Source organism: Rhinolophus sinicus, linkage group LG02 (assembly GCF_036562045.2).
Source record: "Rhinolophus sinicus isolate RSC01 linkage group LG02, ASM3656204v1, whole genome shotgun sequence".
Taxonomy (NCBI): domain Eukaryota; kingdom Metazoa; phylum Chordata; class Mammalia; order Chiroptera; family Rhinolophidae; genus Rhinolophus; species Rhinolophus sinicus.
Genome location: NC_133752.1, coordinates 178,579,835 through 178,604,723, shown reverse-complemented (window position 1 = coordinate 178,604,723; position 24,889 = coordinate 178,579,835). Strand labels below are relative to the sequence as shown.

Below are 24,889 nucleotides of genomic sequence, written 5' to 3'. Positions count from 1 at the left end.
GAAAGGATTCAAAAAAAGGGAACATTGGGCACAAAGTAAGGAGCCGGCGAACACATGGGAAGTGTTTAAGGAATTGTGCAGACTCGGACTTTGGTCAGAACAAAGGGCCTGTGTTAGGCGGTAGCAAGAGAGAACATCAGAAAGTCAATAGGGACCATGTAGTGGGGGACTTTAAATTCCAGGGAATGGAATTTGTTATAATTTGATAGGTAACAGGAAGCCATCCAACATTTCTCAACAGAGAAGAAATTGTTGAGGATTGCCTTCAAATCCTATGACATTCCTCGGATTTATTAACTGTAACCTAGTGCCTATGTTTTCCCCATGTTATAAGAACCACTATATACCACATTGCTCATTGATAGACCATCTTCACCTAGATCAGGCTTTTCAACCGTAGTTCTATAGACATTTTGGGTCAGATAACTCTGTGTTATAGGGCCGTCCGGTGCATTTGTAGGATGTGTAGCAGCATCCCTGGCCTCTGCCCACTAGACGCCAGTAGCCCCCTTTCCCCCTGTTGTAATAGAAATATCTCCAGACATTTCCACATAACCCCTAGGGGGGAAATTTGCCCCCATGTGAGAATCATTGGTCGAGTGTATTGCGTTCCTCTGGTGTTCTGGGCATTGTTAGACTTAGATTGACAAATCTTAGAGTCCCTTAGGCATTCAGTCTGTTAATGTTTGGAGTTTTGTACTACATGGACATCTGATCTAGAGAGTAAGGTATTTCACATGTGTTCAAGTAAAAAGAGCTGAACTGGGCATCAAGAGACCTGGTTCTAGTCCTGGCCCTGCCACAAAGATGTCACGTGACTTGGCTGAGACCTTGGACTCAGTAACCTAAGTCCTTGTATCTCAAATGACCAGTCTGACCTCTAGGCTCTTCCCAGCTCTCATTCTGTGTCCTGATTTCAAATTGATCTCAGGGCTTTATTTTTTCACATTTTCAGAAAGTTAGCACAAATTGAACAATCATGTATATTAAATAACAAGAACGACTGAAGTATTGAATAAGAAAGACAAGTGTTTTTTTTCCTTACTACTTTGTTGTACTAAATGCTATCATTTTTTTTCCTTTTCTAGATTATTTGAAAAATCTTCTAGAAGACTCTGGAGATTACAGAGACACTCAAGGTATGTAACTTTTGTGGTCTCATATATTGCAGAAGTTTTTATATTATGTTTATGTGGACCTTAAAAGTAAAAGTATAATAAACCCATATACAAAACTCTGTTTTATTCATAAGAAGCCTTTTTTTTTTAATTAATAACTCGATTTTGGGCAGATTAAAATAGAACTAGATAAAGTGGTACAATGGTGCTGGATGCAGACGAAATTATAGGGACAAGAGTGGCCCATGGTCAGCAGGCCATGGGAGCCCGCCTCCAGAGAGACGCTGGTCTGGGGTCAGGAAGCTTCTCCAGTGTTGTCACCCCTGCCTGTGGTAAGTCCACCTTCTCTAGGTGGTCATTGTTTTGAAAGAAGGGATTGAACTAGCTGATCTACAAGGTCCTTTCAGACTTTAAAATCATGAGGCCACGAAGTGACAAAACTAAACAAATCAGTGATAACGTCTAACATAGCATATTATCCTAGGAATGTTTAATGATGGGCATTAGCCTTACTACCCTCCACCACTCATACCCAGTCGTACTTAAAGGGAATATAGTCCATTACAATACAAGGGATTCTTCGATATTCATGGGATGTCCACTGTGTGCGTGTGTGTGTGTGTGTGTGTGTGTGTGTGTGTAAGTAACAAGTCCATTTCCAGCCCATTAATTTTATGAGTTTTCATCACATTCTTATGCATTCTTCACATTTTCCAATTATAAAGCTAAACACGTTTTTTAATACGTTTTGTAGAGATTCTCATTTATTCTCTTAGTCATTTTACTTCTTTCTGTAACATCTTCTATTTGCAAGTGTTATCCTTTTTAAAGGTGCTTTTTTTAAAAGGAAAACTGTGGCATGGGGAATATGACATGCTTCTTAAGAAGTCTTTGGTGAACATATAATCTAGTTGAGGAAAAAGATCTGCCCAGCAGGCAAAGAACAAAGCAGGTAGCGTTAAAGAATCATTTGGAAGAGGGAAAGCTTTGCTTAGAGAGAAGTGGGACTGGAGATAAGTTGAAGGATGGATGAAAGTAAGGGTGGGCATTCCAGATCAGAATTTGTCTTGTAAAAATAAAAGTTTTAGACAGATCTTAGCGCATAGGGCCTCAAGGAAACATCTGTGCCAGGGGTTTCTGCCTTTTAGGACAGTGAATTCTGAGCTCCATTTTACAGACAAAGCAAATGCAAGGCCAGAGATTAAGGAGCTTGTTTGAAGGAAATTACATACTTCAGCAAAGACTGGATGAGAATAAGCAGTGAACAGTGGGATGCACTGGATGGCCGGAGACACGGCAGTAAACTGGTGAGCAGTTGTGCAGGAGATGGCCCGAAGCTGAGGGAAAATGAGATAAATACACCTTCGGAAGGTAGGCAGAAGAGTTCAAGGAACAGAGTCACACACCAGGGCCTCTAAAAGGGATGGCTTGGGGAGAGCAGAATTACCGAATGGATAGGAGAAGAGGGATTGGAATCCCAGTGACCAAACAGCAGCAGCTTTTTCATTTCATCCATTCATTAAATACTAAAGCTTTTCACCATGTGCACTGGGAATTCAAGCAGGCCAGGAAAGCGGGAAATAGGCTCAGGGTCACCTCTCGAATATCTTCCATGATGAGTGTCAACGTACAGTAAATTCTGACACATGGTTGGGGACTCTATAAGGAAATACTGTTTTCCTTTAATAATGGTGATAATAATACATTTATGTTTAAAGACTATAGAAACTTCCAGAGCTGTTACTAGACAGAGAATTTCTTGGTAGGTTATAGTAGCTGGACCAAAAATTCTCAACCCCTTTCCAGAAATTGACCCTTTTTTTTGTTCAATTGTCCTTTCACTGATGATTTCTGTCATTGCTACACCAGCCTCAGGAGGGCATGTTCCCTCTTGAACACTCGACCAGGTTTTCTCAGTGGGAGTGCTTCTGCCGTATCTTGTGGGCTTCTAATTAATATTGCAGGAGGTTTAGCATCCCTGGTTCCTACCCACTAAAGACCAGTGGACCCTCCCAGTCGTGTGACAACCAAAAATTTCCTTTACACATGTCCAAATGTCCCTTTGGAAGCACTACTGCCTTGGGTTGAGAACAACTAGCCCAAAAGGAGAAAAAGTGTAGACTTTTCTTTTTTTTAATATAGCTGTTTACAAAGATGATAAGACTGGTGCATTCAAAAACACTTTGCTGAAGGCAAGGGGTTAATAAAAAGAATAAAATACAGATGAAGCCACATAACCCAGCTTATAAAATAAGGCATGTAATTTCCTAAGGTCTAGTAGGTATGTGGCATTTCCTCCTTCTTGGGATCAGGCTAAAAGAAGGCAGCTCAGCCCTGAGCCTCTTACATAATCTCTCCTTGTAGTTCTGGTTTCCTATCCCGGGATGCTTTCTCGCAAGGCAGTTGGTACTGGAATGGTCGTTAGCTTCCAGGTGAAATGCTGTCCTTACTAGTATGCTTGTATATTTCAACAGGCTAATCAGATCTCAGCATAAAACAGCCCTGACATTCATACTACTGATACATACAGCCTGTAATGTCTCGGTAGAGCCTTTCTTTGGCCTGTTTTTTTCCTTCAAGTTCTGTTTTGGACTGTTTTTCTTTGGTTTTGCCCTCTGAACCTCGTCATCCATATTTCTGCCTACGCAGTTAACCAAACTCTTCCAGTGGTCGGTTGCTGTGAAGTAGCCCTCTCGTCGCCTGGAATTGCTTCATGTTGCAGTTCATTGGTAATGACCAAATGCCCCTTCTGTTCCTATATACTGTAGATGCCCTTGCTGTTGTTATAGAGGTGGCCAACCACGCTAATGACACGATGAAGCAAGGAGTAAGTATCGGATCTCGGTAGAGGGTGTACTCTTGAACCTGGGAGCCCAGGCCTTCATATGCTCTGCATTCTCTTTCTGTAGGATAATTTCCAGAAACTTATGCAAATTCAGTACAGCTTAAGTGGACACCATGAAATAGTACAGCCTGGACGGGTAAGTGTTTTAGACTGCCTTTTACAAATTTAATACAATGCAGTTAGGCACAGATTGTCGCTATTTTTTATTTCAGTTATGAAAATAGGTTATTTGTTACTGTTTCTCTTCACTGACTCAGTCGTGATCAACTAAGCTATTCTATCTATTCAAAACATTCATGACTTAAGTCACTGTGACAAGAAGTCCAGTTCAATTAGGATAATGGCAAGGACCCCACAGGGTATCTGATGAAATAGGATCATTTTCTTGTGTAGTACTAGCTGACCTCATACAGTTTTAAAGACAATTTCATTTAAAATCTTTAATGTAAGAGAGGATTATGAGAGGAGGAAGAAAATTGGTATTTTGATGCTCCTCATAAAGCACAAAAGTGGCCTAGGGAATGAATTCAGGAACATTACAAAATGCAATTGTCAGGATGTGGGCTATGCCTCAGGATGAAGTACACGCTGGGGCAGTTACATTTCAGACCACATAGCGCCCCTGGGGCCAGTATTGGATTTATGAAACTGCAGCCTTATCAAATTCCTAAATGACTTAAAGGGTGTAAAAAGAAACCATGACTGTAAAAAGTCACAAGGAAACTACGTCTACCCAACCCCCACCCAAAAAAAATTCTAGGGAAAGAAAGTTGAAAAGCAAATTATATGTATACTGTAGTTGTGTTATGGTGGTAGAACTAAATGGGTGTTTGTTTGCATCAATCAGGTGTTTCTCAAAGAAGGCACTCTGATGAAGCTATCTCGGAAAGTCATGCAGCCCCGAGTGTTTTTCCTGGTAAGTGGCCAGGTCTCTTCTGATGAGCCCAAGGAGGCAGGGACCCGTGCTTAATGAAAGGAGACATTTGTACATTAGCACATTCAAATAGTGGTTTTAGTGGGATTTTTGACTGGCTTTATTGCTTCTTTCCATTTCAAGTATAGGAAACCAAGTCTTTTATGATGTGTGACCGGAAAATTGCTTCCTTTTCTAATTTAGTTTATTTCATTTCTAATTTGGAAAATTTGATTCAATCGATTATTTATTTAGGCAAATTGTAATACTTTAGTGGGATTTAGAATTCAGAAACCATTAATTCTGTCTACAGAAGAAAGCACATATTTTAGAAATTGTCTTTTTAATAATATATATTCTAATAAAACCTCGGTGGTTCTAGTTTCTATAAGCGGAACATAAGTATTTTATTCAGAGAGCTTTTACGAAAGAGGTAATATTTTTCCTTTATTCTTGTGTCTTATCAATAACTTTGCAGCTGAAATTTGTTCCTTTACCTCATCCTATGAAATGTTTCTACTTTCAGTTTAACGATGCCCTATTGTATACAACACCAGTGCAGTCTGGGATGTATAAACTGAACAATATGCTCTCATTGACTGGAATGAAGGTCTGTGCATCTTCCATTTTTTTTTTTTAACCTAAATATATTTAGAGAAAAAGCCCTAAGGCTTTCTCACATCTTTAACTTTCTCTCACCATCTATTACTGTTTCTGTGTTCATTTATTCACTCGTGTCATCAGTTGTTCACTCATACACTAATTTATTCATAAGATGTTTATTGAGAATTATTATAAATAAAGCATGGCAACAAGTTTGGTGGAAAATACAAAGATAGATGGAAGCGTAATTATTTTTGTCTCCACCCCATACCAGTCTCCCCGGGAGCTTAGCAACTAGTTGGTAAGATAGTATGCTACACATAGATATTTATAAAATAGACAGTAATAAGCATTACTATAAAGGCACAGTTAGAGTTTTTGGTTGGGAGTTCAGAAAGTAAAGAACGTGCAGTTTTTAGTGGGATGTGGTGGAGGGATTGATGGCGGCTAGGAAAGAGGGAGAACTAGGAAGTCTTTTTGGAGGAAGAGCCAGAATAGATCACATTTGGTCATGCTGAGATGTGGGGAAAGGCATTCCAAGAGAAAGGCTTGAAGGTGGGAAAGTTGGGCCTGTGTGTATGTAGGTATTTAAATTCATCTGGAGCAGAGAGTAGATGAGGGAGAGTAATGGTAGATAAAGCTGGATACGAAGGGTGGTGGTGGTGGTGGTGGTGGTGGTGGAGGTGGTGATGGAGGAGGATGTCAGCAGTCAAAACATTGGGCAACTAGCTGTGTTTCAGAAATGAGATTTTCAACAGGGTGAGTTTGCTCAAGTTGTTTTGCTTTCTTCCAGGTTAAAAAACCCACCCAAGAAGCATATCAGAATGAACTAAAGATTGAGAGTGTAGAACGTTCCTTCATTCTCTCAGCCAGGTAAATTAAACAAATATGTATAGATGAGCATTTGCCAGTATTACAGGGTCAGACATTTCCAGCATTTTTTTTACATTTAGGTTACCTACTAGACTTATCTTTTCTCCCTTCTTTTCTTTCTGGATACCGTGCATTTTTCTCTTGATTCACCATGTAGGTAAAATGTCTGAGAGCTGCTGCAATAGTGTGCTAGAAGCACAATGATAAAAATGTTTCTCTGAATAGAATAATAATGCTGAAAAATGCTTTGGTCATCATTTTTTAAAAGTGAGTATTTCAAATCTTTTTACAACACTGAATGTTTTTAAAAACATCTAGTGCTTTATCGTTTACTAGGAAGTTTTCACATAACACTGAAGGGATATAAATTTACGAGGTACGTGTCATCTCATTAAAAATAAGGAAGACTAAGTTATAGAAAAATTGAGTTGCTGTCTTAAGGATACCTAGCTGGCAAAGTCAAGATACAAGTAGAAGTTTTTCGCTTTTAAATCTATTGTTTACGATACCGCATTGCCTCAAACTGGAACCTGCAGTGATTTATGTGTAAATCAAACCACCTTACTGTAATGTAAATAAAATCCTTAAAAAACCCTGAAGCTGTATGAGTCATAAACATACATTATTGAGTTATTGGCTGAGTGGCAGAAGTGGGTGTTTGGCAGGATTTGACTGGTGAAGGGGGTGACGCCAATAGCCATAGCATGCTCTCCACTTCTGGGACTGGGTAACGAGTCTAGATGGCTCTCAGATCTAACCTTTGATGTAATAAAAATAGTAGCAAATACTTTTGTAGCACTTACTTTGTGCTGTGCACTATTCTAAGTACCCTCTGTGTATTAATTCATTAAATCTTCACAACAACCTTTTAAGGTAAGTTATTATTACACCCATTTTATGGTGAGAGAAGCCACCCAGCTATTAAGTAGCAGGGCCAGGAGTTGGACCCACGCACCCTGCCTATAGCTCTGTCCAAACCACGAAAATCAAGTACGGTCTGGGAGTAGCTAGAGTCGTAACTGGAACCATTTATTTCTCTGCATGGTGCTAAATGTTTTATATTTATTTTCTCTTTTATTTTCCATGATAGCTAGTGGAGTAGGTATTGTCTTGACCCTTCCACATGAGAAAAATGGAGGCTCAGAGGGGTTAAAAAAAAAGTCCAAGGTTATACAACTAGTAAGTAGTGGAGCTGAAATTTGAACCCAGATGTATCTGACACTAAATTTATGTTTTCAATCATAATAATACTGCCTTTGTCCATGGACGTTAAGGACTCAGACCAAATGTCTGACTTCCCCAAATCAGAGGACCACAGAACAGCTAGCTCCCTGGGTCACGTCACTCTTCTGAAATGGAATGGCCACTGCTGCCTGACGCCCGATCTCAGGATGGCGGGAGAAGACAAATACCTGTTTTCAGGGTTTGTCAGATGCTTCCCAGCTCCCAGCCAGAGCGCTGACCTTTTTTTTCTTTTCCTTTTTTTGAGTTTGAACAAAAGTGCAAAGAACACCAAGTCCCTGTACATCAGGCTCCTGGCAAATACTTAAACTTGGTTCTTAAAATCAAGAAAGTTATTTTTCAAAGATCCAAAGAGGAAATGCCTATAGGAAAGTCAAGTTTGCAATGGTACTTACGCTTCCTAACTAAAAATGTACTTTGGTAAAAACAGAATTCTATTTCATTAAAAATTAAACAACTCAGCAAATGATGGTAAATCTTTCTTTCTTTGGTTGCCAATTGGTGGATACCTGGATGTCCCTGTTTTTCCAGATTGGCTTCTTAGATTTCAGTAAGGTCATTGGATTTTCAGGTGTGATGGGAAACATTGAGGTTTTTAAGCAAAAGATTGATGCGGTCAATTTATATTTTTAAAAGAGCACACTGTCTGCTTTGTAGAAGATAGGTCACCAGAGACTAGAGTAGAAGTTGGGAGATCAGATTGGAGGCCACAGATGATTGTGTCTTGGACGAAAGAGGTGGGAAGTGGTCAGAATCAGGAATAGCCAATAGGATTGCTGATGGACTGAATGTGGGGTCTACAGGAGAAATGATAATAAAACTGGAAAGTCCTTGATAAAGGAAAAGGGAATTGCCAAGGGAGGATTAAGGTGGCCCAGGGGAAAGGGAACTAACACAATTGAATGCCGCAGCGACCCACGCTCTCCTTCTGCGTTTCCCCAGCCACAGTAAGGCAAGTACTGTATAACATGTGAAAAGGGGATAAGAAGGCCTCTTATGATCTGGTTCTCATCTGCCTCCCCAGCCTGATTGATCTCCATTCACTCTCCCTGTCTCCACCCCCATGAAAGCATGGATCTGCTTGTGATTCTCCATGCACACCAGCCTACTTTACATCCTTCTGCCTTGCACAGGCAGCTACCTCTGCCTGGAATTCATTCATTGTTCAATAAATAATATGAAGTCTCTATTCCGGGCCAGGCATCGGGATACAGTGGGGAATTAAAAAGGCCCTGCTTGCCTGAGTTTACAGTCCATTAGGAAAGACACACACTTAGCAAATATTAATACAACCAATTACTATTATGATTTAGTAGTATATAGGAAAACTACCAGGTACTATGAGGCTGTAAAACAAAGGACCTTGAACTAGATTTGGTGGAGAAAGGGCAGTCAGGGATAGCTTCCCCAAAGACCTGCTGTGTCTACTGAATTATGGAGGCTAAATAGGAGTTGGATAGCTAGGCAGAGGAAAGGAAGAGGCTTCTGGTCATTAGGAACAATGTGTCTGAAGGTCCTGAGGTGGAAAGAGACATGGTGTATTCAAAGAGCTGAAAGGCTGGTGTGGCATGAACACAGAATGAGAGGGAAAGTGACCCAGGATAAGCCTGGAGGGACAGAGAGATAGATTTTGCAGAACCATCTTGTGGATTTTGGTTTTTAGCCTAAGAGCCACAGGAAACCACTGGAAGGTTTATACAAAGGAATGATGTAATCAGACTGGCATTTAAAAAAAAAATAATCTGGTTGCTTTGTAAAGAATGGTTTGGGAGGGGAACTAAAGGAGAAGGCTAATAAGGGATAAGAGAGGCATCGAGAGTGAGTCTCCAGCTTGTATAATGTATTGGATAATGGTGTCATTCGTTGTGATACGAAACACTGGGAGAGGAGCAGCTTTGGGGGAGAAATCAGGAATTTAGTTTCAGATGTCCGTATTGAAAGTGAGGTACCTCTGAGTCATCCAAATGGAGCCATCATGGAGGCAGTTTATGTAAGGATCTGAATGTCAGGAGGAATCCTGGACTAGAGGCATGTATTTGGGAGTCCTCAGCTTAGAGATGCTAACTAACCAAAGCTCGGAGACTGAAGGAGGGTGCACAGAGAGACTAAAGAGTTCCCTGTCAAACTCCTATAATGCTAATCTTCTCTTAGTCGTCACTCTGCAAAGCCTTCCCTCCTATCTACATAAGGTAATTGACTACTTCTTTGTTACCTATCTACCTTGCATTTATTATACCATATGGTAACTACTTGGTTCTATGTCTCACCTCAATTAGATGTACGCCCTTACAAGTAAGGTGTATTTTGTGTGCTCAGTTCGTGACTTAGTACTTGGCCCTTCGTAGGCTCCCAGTAAATGTTACTCAAATAAATTGAATTAAAGCAATGTGGCCTTTGAACCTCAGAGTAGCGTGTTAAACACAAGTAGTAAATGGTGTGACGATGTCTAACACACCAGAAATCCTTCTTTTGGAGAGTTTTTCCCCTTGAAATTCATCCCAAGCAATGGAACAGTGGTGCTTATTGAATACAAATTTGCTTTCTGGTAATGTGTACATTCCATAAAGAAAAGGATACTTGGTTTAACTGTTTTTTGATCCGAGGAAGATGCTAATTTCTTCTGCTAACCATGTTTAAAAAAAGGAGAGCTAGAATGTCTCCACTCAGTGCTGTGGGCAAATGTGTGTGGTATGTGAGAAATGTGTTATCAAGAGCTGGTAAACATTGTTTTGGCAGAACCCCACACAAGAGAGCGCCAGGAATGATTAAATGAAAGAACAGCATATGTGACATGATTTGCACAGTCGAATCACATTCCACATACTCTCAGTGCTCCAGAAAAATCAGACAGCAATTCTCAAATTAGCCATCTGCCTCTCTGCTTTCTGTTACTTCTTCCAGTGAAAAGTTAGGGAGGGAGAAAGGAAGGGATAGACAGTAATATTTTATGAATGTTTACTTGGAAGCCTGAGCATATGTTCCCGTAGTGCAGTTCTTCAGAGAACATGGACAGAGGCCAGAGCTGACGTGGTGGTGAAAGGTTCAACCCTTAGCCACACTTGGTCTGATACCAACTCATCATATAGTAGTCAGTTATCTAAGACAAATTATCTAACATTTCAAATCCTCACTTTCCTTATCTGTAAATGGTGATGGTGGTGATGTTGGGATGGGGGTGTGTAAGATCCAATATATATTCCATGGAGTAGCTCTAGGATGAGATATGATGACATTTGCAAAGCATTTAGCACAGTTGGCTGACGTGTAGGAATTGTTAAGTAAATGTCAGCTATTGTGACAGTAATGGTAGAATAGTGGAGGTAAACTGAGGCAGGTTTTATTTGTTTTGGAGAGATAGGAACTGTTTCTATTTTATTTAGTTTTAGTAGATAATGCAAATTTGAGAAACATACTAGTTTTAAATTTTCATTTGTAAACTGGATTTCTACCTTTTAATATCCCTGAGTGCAAATTTGAAATGGCATTTAAGTCATTTAGTAAGAAGGTACGTTCTAAGAATGATTATTGTGAGGAAGATATGTAGTTTTTTAGTATCTCCTTGACCTTTTCTGGGTTCATCGAAATGCAACAAAATAGGCCTATTTGAACCATTATTTATGATACAATTTTTCATTTTAAAAATATCATTTAGGAGTTCAAAAACCACAGCCATACACATGCTTTCAGTGTCTTATTCAGTGTTGCATAACTTTCTTCTATTTGCTTTTGTATATAAACTTTTATTAATAAAATATTTTGGAATGAAAGTTCAAATAGACTTAAAATTAGAAACTGCATATTCAGTTACCCAGACTCAAAAATCATCAAGAATATTCTGCCACAAATTTTCCTATTTTCTAAAGTAATTTAAAACAAATTGCAGATATGAGGTCGTTTCACTCCTATATACTTCAGTACGCCTCTCTAAGAAAAATACACAATTTCTTACACAATCACATTCCCATTATTATGATGGATTTTATTTTATTATGATAGAGTTTTCTTTTTTTTTAATTTATTGGGGTGACAATTGTTATTATGATAGAGTTTTAAATTGATAAATTCCCCTCTTTCTCTCTCCTCCCTCCCCCCCCCCACATTAAATTGTGCCTCTCCCCCTTGGGTGTGCAAAGCAAAATGTGCTGATACCAGTGACAATCTGGACTTACCACAGAGGCGTTTTGGGAAGAGGTGTGGTTGTACAAAAGCAGAACAAGAATGCCTTTTTCTAAACAGGCTTTCCCCCTACTTGGCCCATTTCCATTTAGGTTTGAATCATAGCCCCTAAGGAACTGAGGGTAGGAACAGAAAATGTGATGAGCTGAATAGGTAGAGGCACCCTAATAACTACAGGTTATTTCCCTTAAATATCTGTTTATGATCACCAAAAATATGTTTCCTTAACCCACCGCCCATTCTACAAAATTTTAGTAGTAGTTAGTAACCTAAAAATATTTAGTAGTCTGTGCATTGGGTTTGAAACTTTATTCCTTGGAATATTTTTAAATTCTAGGATTATATCTCAGGGAAACTTCTTGGCTATATAAATAATCATGATTATTAATTGTGTGAATAGCCCGTAAAGCACACAAAAATACTTTCAAAGGAGACTTCAAACGCCATTCAGTCAAAAGCGGTACTTTTGGAAAGGAAAGAAAGCATTGTGTTTACTAACAAGCCCTGTGTTCCCTACTGTCTGCTCTGACTGTGCACATAAACCTCCGAGTTGCTGCCTGACATCAGCTTTGTTGGAGGATGGTGGATTCTGTTGCCATGGGAGAAGTAAAAGAAGGGAGAAAACGGCCAAGAATAAAAGCTGACATCTGGTTGATGGAAACTTCTTTTGCCCCCAACAGTTCTGCCACAGAAAGGGATGAATGGCTAGGAGCGATTTCCAGGTCAATAGAAGAGTACGCCAAGAAAAGAATCACATTCTGTCCTAGTAGGAGTCTTGATGAGGTACTGTCTTTTCCTTTTCTTTTTTTTTTCTCAATGCATTTCACTTTTTTCCTTAACGAAACTTTTCCCAGGGATTTAGAAAAGCAACCCGTGTTTTACAGAAGGATTGGAGGTGTGTATGCAATTTCAGAGCTAAAATATTTATCCAATGAATATGTCACTGCAGGTCTATGATAGTATGTAGCATATTCATATTTTTTTCTAGTTATCAAAACTTATTGTAGAAAACTTAGAAAATGCAGCATAATTTAAGGAAACATGTCAGCTGTCATTGCACTGCCACAGGCATCTTTTTAAGTTAATGTCACATTAGAGGATTGTTAAGACTGTAGCTCATCTTAATATCCTGAGAACATGAAACAGATAACGGCGCATATTTCATCCCATATCCTTAGTGACACCCTCAGCATTGTGAGCCGCCACTGCTAAAGAAAAGACTTGATTCTGTAGCAGTTAGTGTGCATGGAGATAATCAGAAGTCCTTCTTCCACAGGCTGACTCAGAAAATAAAGAGGAAGTTAGTCCCCTTGGATCAAAGGCTCCCATCTGGGTTCCTGATACCAGAGCCACGATGTGTATGATCTGCACAAGTGAATTTACTCTGACGTGGAGACGACACCACTGCCGGGCCTGCGGAAAGGTTGGACAGGATAACACCCATCTCCATTGTGATTTTTAATAGCTCCAGGCAGTACCTAGTGAGGAAATGTATTTCTCCTTGTAAACCATTGTAAGGGGGTTAAAAAAAAAAAAAAAAAAAAGATACTGAATCCTGGATGGTAGTTTCTCTAAATATTTAGGCATGGAACAATCTTGTTGGAGAACTTAACCCCTCCTACCTTAAGGTTACTTGAGAATGTCAATAATAGACAATTTTCATTAAAAAAAAAATCACAATTAAATAGACCTTCAAATTTACTGATAATTATTTAAACTGCTTTTATCTAGATAGTAAGTACAGAAGTCCTCACTTATCTTCACGGATAGGTTCTGCAACTTTAAGGGAAATGACATAATGAAACCAATTTTACCATAGGCTAATTGATATGGTATCTCTTCGATGTCATAATGAAATGACGTTATTCAAGGACCTGCTGAATTTAATAGAGGAACTTTCAATGTTGAAGTTGTCACTAGTGATGTTTCTAAGTCTTCATGACCTCATTAGTAAGATGAGCATAGTAACCATGACATCGGCGAGTCACTGTAAAGGTTAAATGAGGTCTTATTCAGAGAGCATTTAGTACAGGGCCAGACCCTTGGTATTGGGGAGCAGAGGTGGTTGTCGTGACAGCAATGGTGATGACCATGACAGCAATGATAATACAGCTGACCCAGGACTTCCTGTACGCCAGGCACTGTCCAAACATTTCGCACACATTAATTCTTTAGTATTATTTCATGTAGTAAGCACTCCATAGTAATCTGTGGCCTCTACATCTTCAGGTGTGATATGGAACTCGTAAGAGTTGTTATTGAGATTCAGTGACTGTAAAAAGGTTTTGAAAAGTAGCACTATAAATTGTAACATACCTGGTGGTTTGGATACAAAGGTTATTCTAAATTAAATAATTCCAATGTGTTTTCAGATTGTATGCCAAGCTTGTTCATCAAATAAGTATGGCTTAGATTACCTGAAAAATCAACCAGCAAGAGTATGTGAACATTGTTTCCAAGAACTGCAGAAATTAGGTAATATATAAGTAAAGATTTAACCAAAACTTCCTTTATTCCCCAGATGTTTTCAAACAACCTTCTGAAAGAATCATCTTAGACACATTAGCAATATGATTGGTGATACTCATCTCAAAACACTGAGTATTTTGCTTTCTTAATTTAGTTAAGCTCTCTTAACTCATATTTTATGGTATTCCCAAGAGAGGTTGGATGGAAATTTATTTTTACTCTGAAAACACTTTTGCTAAGAATAGTAATTATAGAAATGTAATTATAGGATGAAATGTTTCAGACAGTTAAAAGGGAACTTTAACTTTTAAGTAATTTTGAAATTCCTAGTTTTACAACTGTGTGCTCATCACAAATCATTTTATCTATTTGTAAAGTAATTCTCTATGGAAATATATTGGGTGGCACTCTGTTAGCCTAATTCTAATCACTTGGACTGATTTAGTGAGGTTCTAGTGTATATCTAAATGTGCAGCTTTTCACCAAATACAAAATGATAAATCTATTTGCCTACTCGTTATTTGCAGGTATCCATCTCTGCAGTTAAGATGAATGCAGCTAGCAGTACTGCTCAGGTCTCTATTTTGGGAAGAGATCTTTAGTTAGATTCCTGAAACTTACAGGATCTGAATTTTAAAAAGATTATCCTTCATTTCCACGAAGAATAGCTTTTCATTAGCAAATGAAAATATCTCAAGTGAATAAAACTAAAGAACATGCTATTTCAGAATCTGTATATTTAGTTGGTTATTGTCTATGTACATTTTCCAAAAAGACACTCCCATCTCATCCTTTGCCAGCCTTTGTGTTCCTTCACTTCTTCTCTGGGTATATAATATAGGCTGCAAACATTCAAAATTCATTTTTGAATCCTCCTGCATCATCAACACCCATTTGGTCAGTAAATCTTGTCAAATTTATCTTTAAAAACGTTTCTCTTGATTTCATCTCAGCCCTAATAAGGCCTTCATTACCTTTCATCTGGACTGCTGTAGTAATTTCCTAACAGGTTTTCCCACAGCAAATCCTTCCTCCTTCCTACTATCAGATTTATTTTTCTAAATTCATCTGCTCATGTCACTCCCCAGCTTAAAAGGCCTTTGATTTCCCACTGCCTGAACAACAGCCCAGGTTCCTTAGAACAGGCCTTTTTCCCCCAATCTCATTATTCTCCAAATAGATGATCTAATTTAATACCTCTGCTTTTGCTTATACTGACCTCTCTTCATGGAGCCTTCTTCCTCCTGTTTTTGCTTGGCAAACTCTTACTTATACTTTAATGGCCAACTCAAACAGCTCATTCTCTTTCAAGCTTTTCCTGAACGTCTATAGTCCAAATTAATTGCTTCCTCATCTTGACTTACAGCTCATTTTCTAGCACTTTGTTCACTGTAATATTGTTTGGTCATGTATCTAGATATTAAACGATGTTATTAAATTTTTTTTTAAGTCGGGGGGAAGTTTTTTTAATTTATTTTTTTAAGTTGGCAGTACAGTAACGTGTTTCAGAATTCTAAAGGCACAAAAGGGTAATCCTTTCACATGGCTTAGTGTTGGTAAAAGTATAATATCATAGACAGTGGAAAGTCTTTCTCCCACTCAGCTTCTGGCCATCTGGAGGCCTGTGTCACCAGTTTCTTCAGTATTCTTCCATGGATGTTTTATGCAGTCATGTTTATTGACTTGAATTAAATTGAATTGCAGAATGGTTACCATTCGCTACATAAATGTACCTGGTTTCTTTTAGCTCACCAGCACTCTCCTAAGATCGGATCTCCCGGAAATCACAAATCACCTACAAGTGCCTTATCCTCAGTCTTACACAGTATTCCATCAGGGAGGAAACAGAAAAAAATTCCAGCTGCTCTCAAAGAAGTAAGTGTTTCCATTAAACTTGCAACCTGATAGAGGCTGAATTATTCATATGCATATAATGCAGTTTTTCTTCCATAAAGGAAGATGTCATTTCCCACTATTAAGACCCGAATTTTAATACTGGTGATGGGTGTGGCTGATGCCTCATTATCTTGCTTGGTCTCCCATATGACCTGAGTCATTTAGAAAATGGCTGTTGAAAGGTTGAGAGAATATTTTATAGCAATATTCTCTAGAAAATAAAGATAACTTGGACACACAGGAATTTTTAAAATTACTTTGAGGAGACACCAAAGGGAAGAAGTCTATGGAATATTTACTAATAGTAGGTTGTCTTTCCTTTAAACTGAAAAGAAAATTTTAAAAAGTGATAATAAATAGCCTGCACAGTTAGACCTGCCATGGGCGTAATCCACAGACTTCACTGATATCCTAGTGCAGTTCCTCAAATTCAAGTGTTCATAAAGCCAGTGTCAGAGGTCAGACGGCACTGCCTTTCTGGTCACTCCCACTTGGATTAGTTGTTAATTAGTTCTACCTGTGCTAGTTTTAGGGCCAGCAGAGTAGAGTTTTAAGTTTTGTTCTCTTGCTTGGTTACTGTGGAAGTGTTCTACCATGGAGTGTGGAAGCAAACAATTCTAAAAACTTCACCAAGATCATGTTTCTTATGGCAATTGAAATACTACGAAGTTATCAATAGCCAATCTCGTGAAATAGTAAGTTTCAGATGAAACTGGTTAAGCCAGTTTAATACTTCTAAACTCTCTCTTCCATCACTCAGCTCCTGAATCTAATTTGATTGACATTAGGAACTTCAAGGTTCTTCGTCAACTGAGTTCTCTGTAATGTTTCTCCTCTCCATGCGGATGTCACAGTTTGTAAATGTAATTCTTACATTTGCTCCTCTCTTCAGTCTATATCCCACAGCATTGGTTGCAGAACTCTTTATAGTCTGGACTGTCCTCAGCCTAACTCCAGTCCCATTTCATACACCTTTCCACCCACCTACACAAACAGGCCTTCACTTTCAAACCTTTGCTTCCTAACGGCAGCCCTTTCTCCCTCTACTGCACTGGTTTCCAAAGCGTCCTCCAGAACAGCAGCTGCACCATCACGTGGGAGCTGATTAGAAATTCAGGTTCTTAGGCCCCACCCAGTGTCTGCAGAATCAGAAACTTGAATAGGCCGTCTTGGTGATTCACATGTATGCTAAATCTTGAGAACCACTTCTTTGCAGTCAGACTGGGGAAATTAATTTATTCAGTTAAATGCTATAAAAGTCAAAGGATTCTCCTTGGGAAGCTGAGTTTTTTGTCTGTTGTTTTTTTTTTTTAATTGAGGTGAAGTTCACATAGCATTTAATTAACCAATTTAAAGTATATAATTCACTGGTGTTTATTGTATTCACAATGTTGTGCAACCGCCATATTGTTCTAATTTCAAAACTTTTTCATCACCCCATAAAAACACCCTGTACCCATTAAGCAATCAGTCTCCCTCCACCCCATTCTCCACTCCCTGGGAACCACTAATCTGCTTTCTGTCTCTGTATTTTCCTATCCTGGATATATCATATAAAAGGACTCATACAATATGTGATCTTTTGTGTCTAGCTTCTTTTACTTAGCACAGTGTTTTCAAGGTTCATTAAAGTTACAGCATGTATCAGGATTTTGTTTCCCTTTGTGTCTGAATACTGTCCTTGGTATGTATATACCACAATTTATCCATTCATCTGTTGATGGACATTTGGGTTGTTTCTACCTTTTGGCTGTTATGAATAATGCTGCTGTAAACATTTATGTACCAATTTCCGTGTGGACATATGTTTTCATTTGTCTTGGTTATGTACCTAGGAGTGGAATTGTTTGTCATACGGTAATTCTATGTTTAACTTTTTGAGGAATTGGGACATTGTGTTCTTATTCTAACAGTGTTCAATACATTTTTAGAAATTCCTCTTAGAATTAAATTCAGAGCCTCAAACCCTTAGTAATGGCAGGCTATTATCTCTTGAGTTGGATTTGATTTATTTTTTAAATCAGATCATTGGAAGGAAACTTTTGTGAGTCAGGTGATTTTATTTAAAAAAAATAATAGAGGACTACGCATGACTATTCAATATTGTGATTGATCTTGTATGGTTAATAAACTAATTCTAAAATATTCCAGAAGAGTAACATATAAAATATATATTTTTAATTTTTTATTAGTTTCAGGTGTACAAAACAACATAATGGTTAGACATTTACACCCCTCACAAAGTGATAACCCCCCTCCCAGTCTCCTACTCTTCTGACATCATACGTAGCTGTTACAATTCCATTGACTATATTTCCTATGCTGTACTTTACATCCTGTGACTTTATTTATTTATTTATTTATATTTAATTATAGTTGATATTCAATATTATTCTACTTCAGCTTCAGGGGCAAAATATTTTGAGCAATATAGTAACATTTAATCTAAGTACTTAGTAGTATCCCAATGTAACCACATTTTAAGCAAAATTCTCATTTGAACATAAACATTCTAATTTTAAAAAAATTATTTGGTAATCTTTTACAAGGATGTTATTTCTTTATACAAATTTACTTGCACTTGGGGCCGGCCCGGTGGCTCAGGCTGTTAGAGCTCCATGCTCCTAATGCCAAAGGCTGCCAGTTCAATTCCCACATGGGCCAGTGGGCTCTCAACCACAAGGTTGCCGGTTCGACCTCTCGACTCCCGCAATGGATGGTGGTCTCTGCCCCCTGCAACTAAGATTGAACATGGCACCCTGAGCTGAGCTGCCGCTGAGCTCCCAGATGGCTCAGTTGGTGAGCATCCTCTCAACCACAAGGTTGCCAGTTCGACTCCCACCAAGGGATGGCGGGCTGCGCCCCCTGCAACTAACAACGGCAACTGGACCTGGAGCTGTACTGCGCCCTCCACAACTAAGATTGAAAGGACAACAAGTTGACTTGGAAAAAAATCCTGGAAGTACACACTGTTCCCCAATAAAGTCCTGTTCCTCATCCCCAATTAAAAAAAAAATAATAATCTTAAAAAAAAAATTTACTTGCCCTTAGCAAACATTTCTAATTTAACATTAGATATTAAATTTTCCATGAAATACAAAAAAAGAAAATTTTTTTTTCCATGAAACAATAATATATCCTTTTCATGAAGTTTATATGAAATGAATAGTTACTACATGATTAAAGATATACTTTTAAAATCCATAGAGCCCACCTGTATTAGTTTTCTAATGCGATGTAATAAATTACCATAAACTTAGTGGCTTAAAACAAATAAATTACCATAAACTTAGTGGCTTAAAACAACATACATTTATTATCTCAGGAGTCCAGGCATAGTTTAGCTGGGATCTCTGCAGGGCCATAATTGGCCAGTGTTGAGTTCTTTCCTGGAGACTGACTAGGGAAGGGTCTACTTTCATCCTCCTCCAGGTAGTTGGCAGAATTCATTTCCGTACAGTTGTAAGACTGAAGACCCTGGCCTCTTAATTTGTTTTTACCTGGAGGGTGTCCTCAGCTCCTTGGTACACAGACCTCCCAAGATGGCTGCTTGCTTCTTCAAAGCCAGCGTGGGAGAAAGTCTAGAGCTATCGAATAGCAAGATGGAGCCTTATATAATGTAACAATCATGGGAGTGACATCCCATCACCTTCACCATATTCTGTTGGTTAGGAACAAGTCATAGGTCCTGCCCACACTCAAGGGGAAGAGATGGTGCAATGTGGGACTATCAGGCAGTAGTCATGGGAGCCATTTAAGAGTCTGTTCACCATACCACTAATAAGGCAATTCCTGACCTTGGCTTTTTTTTAATTGGGGAACTGTGTTTCTCCAGGGCCCCCCATCAGCTCTAAGTTGTTGTCCTTCAGTTTAGTTGTGGAAGGTGCAGCTCAGCTCCAAGTCTAGTTGCCATTTTCAATCTTTAGTTGCAGTGGGCGCAGCCCACTATCCCATGCATGGGAACTGAACCTTGTTGTTGAGAGCTCACGCTCTAACCAACTGAGCCATCTGGCTGCCTTTGAACTTCTAATAGCTCTATTGTTAACTGTATTCAAAAAAAAAGAAAAAAGTTTTAAATGCTGGGTTATAAACACTAAAAGTTTATCTTTGTGCCTAGAGATTAAAACATTTTCAGTCTTTTATGAAGTAAAACAGGCTTATTTTCTTTCAGACCAAAATTCAGGCAGCAGAAACGGATCCTTAAAATTACCATTAAAAAAATTACCATTAATAATAGAATTTTCTATTTACTTTTCTGCTGGTACAGTTTTTAGAAGTCCAAAACATTATTTCAGTGACAAAGTTTTACGTCATTGTCGCTAACACCTCAGAATAAGAAGAGCAATAAACAACACATAGTCCTCAAAATACAGCTTTAAAAACAAAACATTTTTGACCTTTGGAATTATTTTTCTTCTGGCAACCCAGAAAACAAAGGCAATCCCACAAAGAAACACATACATGCAAACCAGGTACAACTCCAGAACTGCTTCTAAAAGGACGCGTTTTTATGCTCATGGTAATGGCAACTATTAAATTTGTACCAGAGCAGATTTTGAAAATAAACAATTTCATTCTGAAACATTATTATTATGGTTATTACTTTCAGAACCAATGATCAAAAGCAATTTTGTTATTTTAAATTGTTTTTGTCTGAAAATCATTAACTATACATGGGGTTTTCTTATCTAGGTCTCAGCAAATACAGAAGATTCTTCTATGAGTGGCTATTTGTACAGATCAAAGGGCAGTAAAAAACCTTGGAAACACTTGTGGTTTGTCATAAAAAATAAAGTGCTATATACATATGCTGCAAGTGAGGTAAGATCTGAAATCTAAAGATGAGTAATTTGGGGGGTCTTGTTTTATAATGCCAACTAGAAACTATTACAGTATTTATTTGTTTTGTGTATTTTTTTGTTTTGTTTTTGGAGAGAGATGTTGTTGCTGTTACTTTTAATGTGAACAGTGTGTTTTTCCTAGAGCTCTTACCCAAAAATAATAGGAATTTTCCGTAGTATTAAGATGTTAAGTTTTTTTGGTGTCATGTGATTACTATCTACCTCATTAAAGGCAGAGGTTCTTATCCTTTCTGCCAATCTCTCTTGGATGACACTCCCTTGACTATCCCTAGATTGTATTGATCAAGCATCAGCACAAATAAGCTAGACCTCCTTTGGGTTATAAACAGTTTCTGGCTGTTTGCTCCGAAACTACCCATCTCTCCCATCTGCTCACCTTGTGTTCCAACATCCTATGAGCTCTATTTTCTGCATCCATAAAATGAAAGTAGTATAGTAACCTCCTGTGGTTGTAGGGAAATAAAATGTGAAATTCAATGGATATGAACGCATTGAAAACTGTCCAGCATAGTGTCTGGCTCCTGGGGTAAGTGGGGGAGGCGGACAGCACAATAAATATTGTTGAATAAGTGAAAAATGAATTAAGTTGCTGGAAGTACTGTTTTATATATGTGTATAATGTGTATATGAAATTAAATTAGGGCTATAGAGATCAAGAGTTTGCAAACCTGAATTTTGTATCAGTTTTAGAAACCATCACCCTTTGTGTCTTTTTAAATTAGGACGTGGCGGCTTTGGAAAGTCAGCCTTTACTAGGATTCACTGTAACTCAAGTCAAAGATGAGAATTCAGAGTCTAGAGTATTTCAATTACTGCACAAAAACATGGTATTTTATGTATTCAAAGCAGATGATTCTCACTCGGCTCAGAAGTAAGTAATTTAGAGGTATTTTTCTTTTATGCATGCAAGTTTGAGGTGTTGACTTAAAATGATTGATTTTTAAGATAACCTGCTTTCATCGATGGGGACAACCAAAAATTTAAATCAGAGATCCAGGTTATTCAGATATTATTCAAACTCTTTAGAATTGTTTCTAAAGACAGGCAAGAGTATCTGGAGTATTTTCAGGAGGCAGAGGGGGAAAGAAAATAGGTAGTTTGTCCAAAATATTTTGTGTACACATGACCTCCGAGGAAGCAGCGTGGTGCTGCTCTGCTGAAAAGAAGGGAAGCTGAGGTATTTGACCTCTCCTTCATTGAGGGTAAGAATCTTCTCTTGAAACATTCCAGGATTTGGCAATCCAATGATTCTATTATGCCGGGGAACAGCAGGGCGTTTGAACAGCTGCTTGCTAACTTGCTTCTTTGGGAAAAAGGTCAAACACATTAAGAGGCTCCCATGCTGTTTCCAATGACTGAGTTGAAGGAAATGGATATCATTTTAGATGGTAAAGACTGAAACCATCTCTTCAAAATTCCAACAAGCATATTTATTTAGATGTCATGAGGTTGCTTAACACAGGGCAACTTTATCTCTGAAATGGAGGTCCTTTCTGAATAAAACAGTTCAGTTCACCTCTCTTTCATTTGATTTTTATTTTGGCCTCACAAAATAACACATTTTTTATTTGTATTAAGAGGTGCTCATATTTTTTGAATAGGCTTTAAAAGTGCATGCTGATAAGAAAGAGTGTTTTAAATAAGCAAGGTTTGTCATTGCTTAAGGCAGTTAGAATTCCCAGAATTACATATGTTCCTGAAAATTAATCTGGTACAATGTTACAAATACTTTTTTGTTTTCCAGTCTATGTTAGAGTATCCAGTCCTGTATAGTCGTTACTCCAAATCATTCCTTTTGGGTACTGAAGAATATTTTAAAATTATGTCACTTACCTATTTTTTCTATAAAAATTACTCAGATAAAATAGTAATCGCCCTAATACTCTTAGATATGGTTCTCATCATTTTCATCTGTATGCTTTTGAATATACACCTTTTGCTTTTATCTTTAAGCTGACAAGATAGAAATCACTGCAAGACAGGATTGATTGTAGTTAGGTGAAGGGAATCATCGAACTTGTAACTTACTTGAATTTAGAATTCACAAAGGCTAAATTATAAGTTTCTCTCTGAGGTTATTAACATCATATGGGGTTTCTTTCCACATTATAGAATATTCAAATGTGTTAATTTCAATGGAAAATTTTGGCTTTCTAAAAGCCTTCTTTATGGTATGATTTATATGCCATTTGCATTTAAAATGTAAATTTTTGAAAATTCTGTCCTTCATATTTGAATTGAATCTATTATATATCGGCTGCTTTTACTGATTAAATTGAGTGATTTCAAATGTTCCTAGTAAGTTCAGAAGTAATTACACTACTAGGGAAGTACAAAGAGACTACTTCCAAATGTCTTCTGAATAATTGTAGCTGTGTGTATTGTCAGATAAAACTTTCAGACTAAAGGATTTTGGAGAGACTTCTGTGAAACTGAGACACTTTTATATTGCATGCAAATTTTTGATCACCTGAAAATAGACTTGATGCTAGATTCCCTTTCATTGAAAATTTTAGAACAGGTCTAAACTGGATGCCCAAGAAATCTATAGATAAAGGAGAAGGCGACAGGGACACAGCTAGAGTTCCTAAAAGCAGAATGAGGGTTGAAATAAAGGCCTTTGCAGATATACCCATTTCCAAAACCAATTAAATGGAATCGTCAGGGCTTCACAGAGCTTTTACATGAAATGGCCTTTTCTTCATTCCTTACAGAAATAAGCAGTACACTTTTCAGGCCAAATTTCTTGGCCAAATTACCAAATAAAGGATAGTGTCATATATAAAGAATTCTAGTTTGCTATAGGAGAGAGCTTAAATATACTGTTAGGGTAATTGGAGTCACAGGCACAGCTATTATCTATATTGTCTTAACATATATTGGATAATTGCATTTTATAAATCTAACGAATTTCTCTTATTAATAGGTGGATAGAAGCATTTCAGGAAGGCACAATATTGTAGCAGTATTGGTTTCATCTCTTCTGTGATTCCAAAAGGGTTGAATTTCATCATAAAGGAGTAAATGCAGTACAGAAAATTTATATAAATGAACAATGCCAAGATAAATCCAACTAAAATCTTCATCGAATATATAAGAAATTATAATTTTTTTAAATGTTTGTTTTTTCATGTATGTTATTTATTAAAATTTTGATGTTTACTTAATGGTCAGAGTTACTTCTGAAATTCACACTGAATTCTAAAGTACCTTTTCTTTAGAAACCAGAAAGCTTATCTTAATACTGTACACTATGTTAAATGTTTGTGACACAGTCCACAGTTTTCTCAATGTGGTTTACAGTGTTACATTGTAATAACATTCTTACTAGTGGTAAGTCTTTGCAAATAAAAAACACACATCAAGGAGCAAGTTCCCATGCAGTGTTTGGTTTAGAAATTATAAAACTGCCAATGACAAAAATGCATGTCTTTGAATCAATAAACTAAGATGATTTTTTTTGTATCTTTTAATAGAAAAACAAATGGCCAACTTCTACCTCAGTAATTGTGAAATGAAATTCCATTAAATTATCTAAAGTATTTCTACTGTGATGTATCTCTTTTGGCATGAGATAATGTTGCATCATCAAGGAATTAGAGCAAAGGGATAGAACCTGAATTTTTATTTAACTGAACTACGAGTAGGCAAGAGGCTTTCATTTGAAGAGGAACACAATCAACTCTATAGCCTTTACATTAAGTCTAATGTTTTCTTAAAAGCTACCAGTTCAACACAAGTGTATTATTTCTTTTTAAAGTAAAATACGGCATTATATTAGATAATATCTCTTGCTATTGTAAGTGTTAATGGGCCCAAGTCATTGGTGGTATTTGTATCTAGAGTGTTACATTTCCTATAATATTGTGCTTTAAAAAATGAACTGGAATTA

The 24,889-nt window shown here is 37.7% G+C and overlaps 1 protein-coding gene across 5 annotated transcripts in view; it reads left to right on the top strand.

The window, feature by feature from the left end:
- The window catches only part of FGD6 (FYVE, RhoGEF and PH domain containing 6), a 93,933-nt gene extending 69,433 nt beyond the window's left edge, over positions 1-24,500 (top strand). For 4 of the 5 annotated variants that reach the window (XM_019732167.2, XM_074326161.1, XM_019732166.2 and 1 more), the window contains 13 exons: positions 1,089-1,139; positions 3,887-3,945; positions 4,028-4,099; positions 4,811-4,879; positions 5,403-5,486; positions 6,273-6,352; positions 12,451-12,553; positions 13,047-13,193; positions 14,143-14,245; positions 15,987-16,114; positions 20,828-20,956; positions 21,720-21,868; positions 23,924-24,500. In XM_019732167.2, the coding sequence (XP_019587726.2) occupies positions 1,089-1,139; positions 3,887-3,945; positions 4,028-4,099; positions 4,811-4,879; positions 5,403-5,486; positions 6,273-6,352; positions 12,451-12,553; positions 13,047-13,193; positions 14,143-14,245; positions 15,987-16,114; positions 20,828-20,956; positions 21,720-21,868; positions 23,924-23,960 (1,211 nt within the window). In that variant the 3' untranslated portion in view covers positions 23,961-24,500. Of the gene's footprint in view, positions 1-1,088; positions 1,140-3,886; positions 3,946-4,027; positions 4,100-4,810; positions 4,880-5,402; positions 5,487-6,272; positions 6,353-12,450; positions 12,554-13,046; positions 13,194-14,142; positions 14,246-15,986; positions 16,115-20,827; positions 20,957-21,719; positions 21,869-23,923 lie in introns of those variants that run through there. The other variant, XR_012494064.1, reaches the window with a different exon arrangement.
- The last annotated feature ends 389 nt before the right edge of the window (positions 24,501-24,889 follow it).